General features: G+C 45.5%; 2 protein-coding genes across 3 annotated transcripts in view; one reads left to right on the top strand and one right to left on the bottom strand.

Moving 5' to 3' along the window:
- The window catches only part of ADAMTS9 (ADAM metallopeptidase with thrombospondin type 1 motif 9), a 167,702-nt gene that overhangs the window by 4,675 nt on the left and 150,541 nt on the right, over positions 1-12,486 (bottom strand). The window contains exons 31-39 of the mRNA XM_072128981.1: positions 9,164-9,334; positions 8,593-8,787; positions 6,794-6,926; positions 6,102-6,196; positions 5,915-6,009; positions 3,611-3,744; positions 3,129-3,220; positions 1,191-1,295; positions 729-823 (exon numbers count right to left, since the gene is read on the bottom strand). Coding sequence (XP_071985082.1) covers positions 734-823; positions 1,191-1,295; positions 3,129-3,220; positions 3,611-3,744; positions 5,915-6,009; positions 6,102-6,196; positions 6,794-6,926; positions 8,593-8,787; positions 9,164-9,334 — 1,110 coding nt within the window. The 3' untranslated portion in view covers positions 729-733. The remainder of the gene's footprint in view (positions 1-728; positions 824-1,190; positions 1,296-3,128; positions 3,221-3,610; positions 3,745-5,914; positions 6,010-6,101; positions 6,197-6,793; positions 6,927-8,592; positions 8,788-9,163; positions 9,335-12,486) is intronic.
- Positions 1-12,486, top strand: part of LOC140105080 (uncharacterized) — a 48,272-nt gene that overhangs the window by 9,707 nt on the left and 26,079 nt on the right. The gene's annotated exons all lie outside the window — the stretch shown is intronic.

The raw sequence follows: 12,486 nt of genomic DNA, 5'->3' as shown, positions 1-12,486 counted from the left end.
TCAACCTAATTTGGAGGCTAGTAGGGGCTATTTCCTAGAGGTGAAAGGTGGTACTCCAAATTATTTAATCTGGTGGGCCCAAGATGTCCCAGTCCAACACTGAGTCTGAGTCTTTCTAGAATCATCTCTCTGTGACTAACAGAAGGATTGGGCATGTTGATATGCAATATGTCTTACCTTTCTTTTTCCAAACTACTTACATTGGAGGAGATTCTTACCTTGGAAATGTGCACACAACATCTAGACTCTAGACCCCCCCTTATATATGTAGGGTACATGATGTACATGACCTCCTCCTGTGTGTGATGTTATATATACAGGGAGGGGGGGAGTCATACTGGACTCCATAGATACAGCAGAAGACAACCTAATTTGGAAGCTAGTAGGGTCTATTTCATCTGGTGGCCAAAGATGTCCCAGTCCAACACTGATCTAGAGGCTTTCTAGAACCATCTCTAGGTGACTAAGAGAAGGATTGGGCATGTTGCTATCCAATATGCCTTACCCTTGACATCCTTAGAGTTGAGTGATAAAACTCATCCCCTCAAGAAAGTCTCTGTAAGGGTGGCTAAAGGTTTGGGAAGAGGGGCGTTTGGACCACTTGGGGAACAAACGTAGAAGTTCTAGGAACAAAATATTATATCCACTGTTGAGAAATTCCGGAATCCTCGCACCAAAATGGAGAGGGTTGGCCTGCACTGTGTCCATTGTGCGCCATCCATCCTTACCATTTCTATAACAGCTTAACTCGGAGGCCGGTTGCAGAGGACGGAACACATTTCCCACAATAACCACCACATTTTCCTGTGACTTTGGTTCCATCCTGAAAATGAAGGACAAAATTTTACTTGTGGGGGCTTTTTATAACCACATCCAAATTCTATACCCCAATCCCTAGAGATGTCTACACATAGAGTCATCAGCTAAATACATAACCCTCCCCAGCTCCAGATATAGTGCACACAAACAACTAGGGGCAGATTGACCCATGATGCAACCCAAGTAAATGCTAAAGGCCCCCAAGGTTTGGGGGGCCCCAAACTGATGTCCTCAGTTTAAAACTATGGCAGAGCAGGAAGCATAAGACTTAATGCATTGGGGACCCTCAGATATAACTAGAAATATCATCTCTCCCCCTGCATACAACAGATTAAATCCCATATAAAATCTAGTAATGCCCCAGCTCTTACTGGTGATTTGGCTATTTCGGTGACTGCATAGTTTCCTTGTGACATCCATTTTGTTGTTTCTGATACGGAAAGGCCGGTTCCCTTAAGGTTGATGCTAAAGCGACCCTGAGGGAGAAGTAACAAGATGCATGAGATGTCATCAGTGAGATCCTGCGACTGCTCCACTAATGTGTATGAATATATCATGTGTATATATAAAAAATATAAAGTAGTGCACAAATCTTTTTGGACCTCTTTGGACTTTCAATATGACTCCATTAGCTTACGTTAGTGGGCGACCTGGTGGTCTTGCCATGGTAGTCGCCATGACCCCAGATTTAGATTTATACAAAGTGAGGACACATCACATGACTGTACATGTAGTGACTATCCATGACATGCGCAGTGGTGGGAGGTGTGCTGACCTCAGCGTTACTACGTGCAGTGCGCATGCGCCAGGGTCCACAGCAGACTTGACTCCTGGCGAGCAGTAATAGTAAGTCAAACAGGTTTGGGACCCTAAACTGAGGCTCTAGGTGCCCCAAAACTACTGACTGGTATCCTGATTGCTAAACCCTTATGCCAACTGCTTACTGTAGCGAGAATGCATAAAAATTTGGCCAAATTTTTGACTCTACCCAAGCTTCGTTTCAGCTCTGGAACTCAAGTCTGAATTGGCTTTTCCAACATTCATGGTGCAAATGGCCCAAACCAGGCCGGCTCCAGGTTTCAGTAGGCCCCTGGGCGACAGAGCCTTAGTGGGCCCCTTTGCAATGAACTCACGTGGCGGCATTAAAAATTCAGATACTAAAACAATCTCCTGTTCCCTAAAATATTCTCTAGTTTCTCATACTAAACGGCCTCCCCATGGTTATTATATATAAAGCCCCTCACACCATATGGATTCATTAAATACAGCCCCCCTCACCCCCATGTATTCCTTGTGTAAAGTCTCATGTGGGCCCCTCCAGCAGCTCTGGGCCCCGGCACTTGCCCAGATATGCCCAGTGCTGGTGCCGACCCTGTCTCAAACTTCTAGTGAAAATGGTTGAATGATGTGTCCCACAGCAGATATGACTCTCTTAAGGGAACAGATTTTACCCCATTAAACTACCATTCCCCTCCGGTTGGGTATGGAATGTCCTTTCTAGAATTCTCTCCTTTATGTTATATCTTGGCCTTTTTACCTATAAAAAATCTTCTCCAAAGTTGTCATATTTTACCTGAATCAAGTTTAGAGGCTGGAGAGGGAGGGTCACTTCAGACACCCAGTTCTATAGTTCCTAAATGCTTTTGCTTTCAGATCATATCAGGCTTGTGGTTCTGTGAGCTATAGCACCAGAGACAGTTACAAAAAATAGGACTGAACTGGATATTGATCTGCAGCTCACATTACCAAATTGAAACCATAAAACTGAGGGTGCGGTCACACGTACCACTATGGCTGCTTTTATAAATGCAACGCAAGGATACGGGGACAGGCTTTGGCCCGATCGCCTATGTTTTTCTATTGGTTACCAGAACCCAGTGTCTTGCCTGAAAAAGAAATGCATATGAGATTGGGCCGAGGCCTGTCCCCATACGCAGCGCTAGTGTGTGACCTCACCCTGAAGATAGGACCGTCTGAAAATTACACCCCCCCCACCCCCTGCAGCCTCTAAATGTCACTCATTCCAGTAAAAACATGACTCTTCTCAGCTCATTTACATATGCTTTTGGAGCAGTTTTTTTATTGCCTGAAATTTCACATAAAAGAGGGAATTCTAGAAGGGGTATTTCGTCTTCTAATCAAGAGGGTAGTAGTTTAATGGGGTATAATCTGGTGACCGGGTCCCTTTAAGGAGAAATTTTGAGAAAATCTATGCCCTTATGTGAGTCAGTCGGTTTTTATTCCATGTCTCCTTCCCTGTAAGCGATTCCGGTCTGATTAGAGGGACGCACGTCCTGCCAGTATCTCACCTGAGGGCACTTTGCTGCGCTGTAACAGTCCCCAGCTGTGGCAAATGGGACAGGTCGTCCATCAAGAGTACGTGCGAACTGCAGATCTGTGGCTGCCGAGAGAGGAAGCACAAATCGATTCAACATGTGTAGCTGGAGAGAAGTGATGAGAGAATGACTAGATAGCGAGGACGTAATGATATTCTGCGGCACGCCGGGTGATCGGTCACACACACGCTGTGCGGGGGGAGAGGCTACTATTGGTCTTCTTCCAAAAAGTGTAATAACCATATGGATTCTTCAGGCTATGTGGACATAGAGGACTGTTTAGCTGCATATACACAGGGTGCAGGCATTTCCCTGGAGTTTCTATTGGGCCACACTGTGTAAGGGATAATATCCTAAATGGCCGTTCCTACCGAGGTGCCATTGGGTGCTGCAGCTCTACCATGCACAATCCTGCCAGGGTGCAGGAGCTCACGGGACACATATGATGCACTCACTTATAATCTGTAGAGTCGTCAGATCCAGCCTCACTTTACTAAATGTGGAGAAGCCGGCGGCGGTGTAGTCTCTCCTGCAGGGACAGTCTTCCCTCCGGCTCCCGTTATAGGGACATTCTGTAGGGTTCTGTAATCTGCATCATAAGAAAATACTCATTATGAGTGGCACATACACGATACATACAATAGCAAAGTTACTCCTGAATAGCTCCGGGGTCATGTATTCACCCCTGCTGCTCGATTCAGTGTCTATAGGGCTGACGCGGGTCAGTAAGGTCACTCTCTATAGGCAGGGAATGGAGAAGTCATGGGAAGGTGTGAACATCACTATATCCAAAGTTCTGCTTACTGTGGTTGTCCACTTGAGACCCTGATTCTAGCGATTTGGTGGGGTCCTCCAGAGATCACAAATTTATTACCTGTTTTCTAGGATACCGTTTTAGGGCTAATTCAGACAAACGTAATGGGGACCGATATTCAGTCGCAGCATTCGTGGCTGGATACCGGTCCCTTTTAACACCTATGGCGCATAGAGAAATATAGGACATGACCTGTATTATGCAGTGTTACGGCACCGGCCACTCACTTCTCTATGGAGAGGGAAGGGGTGAGCAGCGCTCACTTCTCCTCTCTCCTGCAAGCAGGTGTACGGTCGCCCCGGGCTACGGCCCAGACTAGCTCACGTTCTTCTGAATGTACCATAAGAAAGGTAAAAGGGCCTGGAGAGCCTTGCCAAATTCAATACAGGGGATTTCTTATTCCTTGGCCAATTCATACACTCATGGACTACACACAAGGCAGACCATCAGATTAGTGACACTTGGACTTTGGGTCGGAGTTGGAAGCAGAAGCTCCTTCCAATGTAGAGTAGTTATTCCAGCTTTGGGGAGGTGCAGTTCCTCCACATTGCCTCTATACATTGGATGGGGCCTTCTTCTTCCGGCTCCTTTCACAGTCTAGTCCCGGAGGCCGTCTGGAAGTGCAGGACAGTGTGGGGCCCGTATGTGTCAACCTCTAGCAATCAATAATGTTAAGCTACTGATTACTAGAGATTATCGAAGCTTAACCCATTCTGAACCAAAGTTACTCCAATTGTCCTGGAAATTGGCATACAAATGTAATGTCCCATTGGATGGGTCATCACTAAATTCAGCACCTTTTAGTGTACATCACCGTTGAGGCTGTGTTTTCTTCCTGGGATTAATCTAACATACTTTTGCTATCCAATAATGATGCTTTGTTGCCATCTACTGCATAAAAAGTAGTGTTTACATCTATATTACATCATCCCTGCGACTAAGGAGTTAAAGTGCTATCTAATTATGTTATGTTTGACGTTAATGTAACTTTTCTGCGGTAGGCAAGGCTGTGATTGGTTGGAAGGCTCAGGATATTCCAAAACTGTGAAGACAGAGTAAGTCCATAAATTCAGGCTCCTTTTTAGGCCTCTGTTAGGCATCTCTGCATCCAGCTTGCTGCTCAAGCAGCAGAGCCAACCTGGCTCCTATTTCTATCTTTCAGGACATGGATTTAGGATTAGGTACTACTAAATTCCTACTCCACAATAGAAACATCCAGTTCCAGTCCCCTGCCTTGTGTGTCCCTACAGGAAGGTTCGTTTACAGCCTGTTTCCTGCTGATTTTCTGGCTGTGTGCCAATAAATAATCTGTGAGTTTATTTGCAAAGATTCCCATTATGTCCAGTGTGATCCCTGTCCGGCTGCTAACATCATGGGCCTCCCCTTCACCATCTGCCCAGGGATCTATTGCCACACACTCAGGAGTGCCCCTCTCTATATAGCCTATTCTTGCATCTTCCTTCTGGCCCTGATGGGTGTGGATGAGGCCACTTCTCCTGGACAAAGCCATGACATATCCTGGCTACAGTCAGCCACTCCAGTCACTGGGAATCCCGCTGGCCCCACACTACAGTCAGGCCCTGGTGGGGCAACGTTGCAAAACCAATGAAAAATACTTATCTCATAATTTTAAAATTATTCCCTCGTCCCTCCATAATCTATGCGATGAATTGCAGCAGTAACAGTCGCCAGATTAGTCCGCAACAAATCAGATTTTTAACGAATCTACCAACCAATTAATAGATTGGCTTATCTCTATTGATGACCTTTACTGGGGACGGGTCATTGGTATCAAAAAATTGGCCCAGGGACCGATGTGGGCAATATGGGTATCTGTGAATCACGGAGGAGATGCTATATGCTATGTAATTCACCGCTGCAAACAGTGGAATATGACCCTCCCCCCCCACATCCCCTCGTATGTCATCCAGCGCTTCAGTCCCACCTGTAGCCGAACACCTCGGAGTAATTTTCTGCCTCATCACTTATGAGCGTCACATACTCCTTAGGGCTGTCTGACTGCATCCCCGAACAATAAACCTGAAAGAAAAGCAATTGTTATTGGTGTGAGAGCGCCCGCAGCCACCCATAAATAATAGAGAACATACAGCACATGCACAAGACGGAGTCACCTTTATGATTTTCTCCTGCACCGTTATATAGTGTTCCCCGTCTTCGCTAACCCTGCGCAGTCTCTTCACGTCTTGACAACTGTGCGGCAAATCGCCTGAAAAATAGATGAACGTTTTTATTCCGCAGATACAAACATGATGTATGGGAGCAAAAGAACGTGGCTGTTTTCTGGTATAAACAGCGCCACCCTTGTCTATAGGCTGAGACTGGTATTGCAGCTTAGACCCCCAATATGGAGATGCATTTACTACATGTATAAGACAATCTCATTGGGGGTCATTTACTAAGGGCCCGAATCGCAGATTTACTTACCCGGTCCATTCGTGATCCAGCGGCAAGTTCTCCGACGTTGATTCTGGTCTTCCGGTGATTCACTAAGGTAGCGCGCCCGATGTCCACCAGGTGTCGCTGCTGCGCTGAAGTCCATCGGAGTTTACTGGAGTTCACCAAGCTATCCTGGGTGCAGGTAAGTGCGGACACATTTTTAATTTTAAATACTGCAGGTTTTCCGAATCCGACGGCCACGCCCCCCGATTTCCGTCGCGTGCATGCCGGCTGCAATTCGGCGCAAATCGGTAATTTTCAGGAAACCCGACCAAAAAAAACGATTCGGGCCCTTAGTAAATGACCCCCATTGTCCTTCCGCAGACAGAACAGAGCACCGACCACCCAATGTATGACATCTACTCACAGTCGTGAGGATTGTAGCACGGCCTCTTCTCCTCTGGTCTCATATCCATAGGACACATGTTGCTGGGCAGGTCATCGTTGGTCAGGCACTGCACAGAGCGCTGCATAAAACCCGCTCCACAGGTAACAGAGCACTGCGGATATAGACGGAGGAATCACCATGCAATAGATTCATATCCCCATAGCTAAAAGTAAGAAATGTAATATGGGCTGTCATTATGGTCAGAGTCGGTTCCAGGTTTCAGTAGGCCCCTGGGCGACAGTGCCTCGGTGGGCCACTTTTCAGTGAACTCACGTGGGGGCATAAAAAATTCAGAAACTAAAACTCCTGTTCCCAAAAATATTCCCTAGTTTATCATCCTATACAGCCCCCTCATGGTCATTTTATATACAGGCCCCTCATGGTCGTTTTATATACAGCCCCCTCATGGTCGTTTTATATACAGCCCCTCATGGTCATTTTATATACAGCCCCCTCATGGTCATTTTATATACAGCCCCCTCATGGTCGTTTTATATACAGCCCCTCATGGTCATTTTATATACAGCCCCCTCATGGTCGTTTTATATACAGCCCCCTCATGGTCGTTTTATATACAGGCCCCTCATGGTCGTTTTATATACAGCCCCCTCATGGTCATTTTATATACAGCCCCCTCATGGTCGTTTTATATACAGGCCCCTCATGGTCGTTTTATATACAGCCCCCTCATGGTCGTTTTATATACAGCCCCCTCATGGTCGTTTTATATACAGCCCCCTCATGGTCGTTTTATATACAGGCCCTTCATGGTTATTTTATATACAGCCCCTCATGGTTATTTTATATACAGCCCCCTCATGGTCATTTTATATACAGCCCCCTCATGGTCGTTTTATATACAGCCCCCTCATGGTCGTTTTATATACAGGCCCCTCATGGTCGTTTTATATACAGCCCCCTCATGGTCGTTTTATATACAGCCCCCTCATGGTCGTTTTATATACAGGCCCCTCATGGTCGTTTTATATACAGCCCCCTCATGGTCGTTTTATATACAGCCCCCTCTTGGTCGTTTTATATACAGCCCCCTCATGGTCGTTTTATATACAGCCCCCTCATGGTCGTTTTATATACAGGCCCCTCATGGTTATTTTATATACAGCCCCCTCATGGTTATTTTATATACAGCCCCCTCATGGTTATATTATATACAGCCCCCTCATGGTTATTTTATATACAGCCCCCTCATGGTCATTTTATATACAGCCCCCTCATGGTCGTTTTATATACAGCCCCCTCATGGTTATTTTATATACAGCCCCCTCATGGTTATTTTATATACAGCCCCCTCATGGTCATTTTATATACAGCCCCTCATGGTCATTTTACATACAGCCCCCTCATGATCATTTTATATACAGCCCCCTCATGATCATTTTATATACAGCCCCCTCATGATCATTTTATATACAGCCCCCTCATGGTCATTTTATAAAAAAGCCCCCCTTATCCCCTATAGATTCATTAGATACAGACCCCTCTAACCCATGGATTCCTTATGTACAGCCTTATGTGCCCCCCCCCCAACAGTCCTGGGCTCCGGCACTTTCCCGGGTATGCTCATTGCTCGCGCCGGCCCTCATCATTGTGCCAAGTTGTGGCGCAGAGCACAGAAGGGTTAGGAGTTTCCAATCTAGAAAGAGTTCTGCACATAGTAACGTAAAATAAACAGAAACTTCTGGATTCTTTCTCTTCGAGCACCCCACAACAATATCATAGTATGAAGAGCCTTCTCCAGTATAAACCAGTATACTCACCTTCCCCCAGTTGCCGACCCTCCATGAGGCCATAACAGGACATTCCCGTAGGAAGCAGCTCTGCATGTTACTGGGTTGGGTTCCTGGGCAGTTTGCGGAGCTCTGGTAGCCGTACTCGTAATGATCTTTTGCCGAATACACTTCGCTGCACGACACAAGTCTCTGCCGATAGCCCATGCCGCACGTCACCGAGCACTGGGGAAGAAGAGCCTTTATATCAACCAGAGCGGTACAGGGGGGGGCATAGTTATTATAAGCCCGATATGTAAGATTGTATTAGTAAATAATTAGCTCAAAGGATTTTTCTGCGCTTTCCTCAGTTATTCCCCCGGGAAATGTGTGAGTAGATAAAAAACTGGGTTCCGCTATTCCCGTTCCCTACATTGTCTGAATGTGCCCACTCAGTGCCGATAGTATCAGGGACAAAGCAGAAGCGGATGGTGACACCAGGATTCCAGGAAGAATAACAGAGGGAAAGTACAATGTAAAGTTCAGGGAAACGGATTAATGAAATGGACATGTCAGGAGAGCAGGCAGGAATATAAATATTCCTAATTTATCAGGCCGTTACCTCGGACCACTCCCCGGTTATCCATATGTATTCACAGGACTGCAGGTTGCAGTTATCCACATCAGACGGCCTGTTCTTATCGTCGCATTGGGCGGCCGGGACTTCCTTGTTCTCTTGGTCGGCGCAGAACACTTTGCGGTAGCGGAATCCTTCATCGCACGTCTTGCTGCACTGCAAAATCCAAAATTAAAAAACAAATTAAAATTTCAAAATGGCTACTTAGTATTTGGGGTCATACATTTCTTTGTGTTCTGAAAAATAAAAGTGATATAATTCTAATGATCATACAAATCAACACAGAATAGCGGAAGTCCTTCCCCTAGGACCATCCTCAGTAACCAAGGCTGCCACCCGTGAGACCCCCCCAAACCACAGAGCTGAGTATCTGAAAGTCAGCTCTTAAAGGGGTTAATCCACATGATAGAGGATAAAGATCTGATCAGTGGAGGCAGAAGTACAGGGATATGGGGTCAGGGTCCTGTACCTCTTAGCTGGTGGAGCAGCAGGTACCCCACGATTATGAGAACGGGGTCCCATTACTCTTGATTTATTGGCACATACTGGCACTTTTGCTCCAGAAATAAAGAGGAGTGGGACCCCCCATTATCAATAACCGGGGTCCCATTTGCTGGATAAGGAAAAACCATCATACAAGGACCAACTCCTTTAAGTTTGTAAAATTATTGTCTCATATCTGGTATTTCTACTTCGCAAAACAGCAGACACACACAATATTCATAAACCGACTTGTGTCTATATATTTAGGGGTTTATTATGGGATGCCGAAAAGGGGGTCATATGTACTGGATTGCTATGGGTGGCACTAGTAGCAGACCCCATATTATTCCTAGTATAAGTTATCCAGGTGCAGCTCCACCACTGTCCACTGTGTGTCGCTGTCGCACCAGCCTGACCCCGTCTTCCTATAACCATATCCCAGCAATGAATTACATATGTGCGGCAGTAAAATGCGTATAACTGCTTTACAGACCCATTATCGACGCTTGCGCCTTATTATACGGCGGAAATTTCTTACCGTCCAAAATTTCATTGACAGGCTGAACTACTTCCCCCTTAACTCGCCGTCAATTAGAAGCAGAACACTGTATTCTGATGCGGCTATCTCCACATTGTAAATCATACGATTATGTCATCTGGTTTCACGAAAAAAAAAAGTACTAAGGACACATCATTCCCAAAACATACAGCACAAGTATGATAATCCGGAACATGTCCGCCGCTCTCTTATACTGCAAGTGCCACGTTTACAATCATAAATCATTGATCTCTCCCCCGTATCTGGGGGCGTCCTGTGCGGGTCAGTACATGATCGGATCATAGTGATACTCCAGGGCTTGTGTTGCTGGCTTTGGATCGGGCATAGCAGGGTTTGCAGCTTTATGGGGCCCATATAGGTACCTTTTCCCTTTATAAGTTGGTAGCCTGGTGCGGATTTCGCAATGGGGTCCGACAGCTTCAATTTACGCCTCTGGTCGTAGCAGAAGGGATTTTGGTTGATCTCCCAGTCCAGATTTGACTACAACATTGACCCCCACCTAGAGCTGTGCACAGACATTAGATGTTTGTCACATTCTTACAGTTTCAGTAAAATTAGATTATAAACTGATCCCATAAATTCCTTCCTAATTCTTCCCTGGACCATTACTAGTCTTGTAGATTTCCCAGAATCCTTGTCATCCCCATTATCTGTACTCATGCCACATTCATAGTGATAACAGGTGACCTTGGTGGTCAGTAGTTCTGGATAGAATTTTGGTAGAATACAATGTTGCCGCTTACTACTAGAGCTATAGAAGTTACATCGGTATAATGGAGGAACATCATAGACAAGAGGGATGGGGGGGCACATGACTAGTGATCAGAATAGGTATATAGACATGGGATAATCTGATTGGATCATGTGATGGCTGGATTTCAGGGACCAAGGACTGGACTCCCAGCATCAAAGTGACATATGATGAAATTAGTCCTTTCTACTTAGCAAAACAGCAGAAAAGAACTATAATCATACAAAATATATATCATATTTTTCTTTGGGAATCCAAATATTTACTAAAACAAACAAGTCTGGAGAGAAGATACATTTCCACCGATCAGAGGTGCGGAGTTATATAACAGGTGACCAATGGACACTGCATGGTTACATAACTTAGCAATTGTCAACCATCCTTGCAGTGTCGGACACCAGAGTATCGGAGGATCCTCCTTTGTGCTAAGGCTCTAACCCAATACTGGATCTTATAGGTACAGCAGAAGAAATGCTACTAGGGTCTTTAGGTTTGATAGAGTGCATCATTTTTCTTATTTGGTGATCATTTTTATCTAGTGGGCTCAAGGAAACCCCAGTTCTGTATTGTACTGAGAACAATAGAAATCTGATACAAATCATCCAAGCTTCAAACAGTTTCTTACAAGTCCTCGGTGGTTCATCATACTATTATTTCGGGAACTAGTAATAGAAACAATGAACTAGTCCCTTAATACACAATTGTTTCCTACAAGCGGAAATGGTTCCATCTGTAGCAGCTTCATGTATCCAGTTCTGCAATTCATCAATATGCCCACTAGATGGCAAACTCTACTTTCCAATTACGAGAAGGCAGAACATTGGGGTCCTTGTAGCTGCTGGGAATTGTTAGAAGTCTATAGATTACACATACAAGACACAGTAATGACAAGATGTTAAAAAGAACCAATGACATCAAATTCAGCCTCTCCAGAAATAAAGCAGATCTCCCGTAAGCCGATAAGTATAGAGGAGAGACTGTGTACTAATAAATCTGAGCCACCGCTCACGTCATCGATGGCTACGGTGAGAATTAATATTCAGCGCACCCCCTGATCTCTGCGTCTGTGAGACCTTTACATATAATACACTTCATATATCAGCTATGTGTAATGTGCACAGAGAGGGACATGGGCTGACGTCAGGGCAGCGCTGGTGGGGGATGCCAGTCACTGAGCAGCTGCACAGAGATCACCATGTGCAATGCCAAGTGTTAGCCCCCCCGCAGCCTGGTGGATAAATCTGGACCCGGCCGATGCCAGGAGAACACCGAATAATAATTCCTTTATTTATTTAGCGCACACAGATTACGCAGCGCTGCACAATCGGTCCCTGTCCCCTATGGGGCTCACAATCTAATCACCCTACCAGTATGCTGTGGAGTGTGGGAGGAAACCGGAGGAAACCGTCGTAAACATGGAGAGGACATAGAAACTCTTTGCAGATGTTGACCTGGGTGGGAATTGAACCCAGGACCCCAGCGCTTGAAGGCTGTATTGCTAACCACCAAGCCATC

Source organism: Engystomops pustulosus, chromosome 10 (genome assembly GCF_040894005.1).
Source record: "Engystomops pustulosus chromosome 10, aEngPut4.maternal, whole genome shotgun sequence".
Classification (NCBI taxonomy): domain Eukaryota; kingdom Metazoa; phylum Chordata; class Amphibia; order Anura; family Leptodactylidae; genus Engystomops; species Engystomops pustulosus.
The sequence above is the reverse complement of the archived record's forward strand: the minus strand, read 5'-3'. Positions and strand labels throughout refer to the sequence as shown.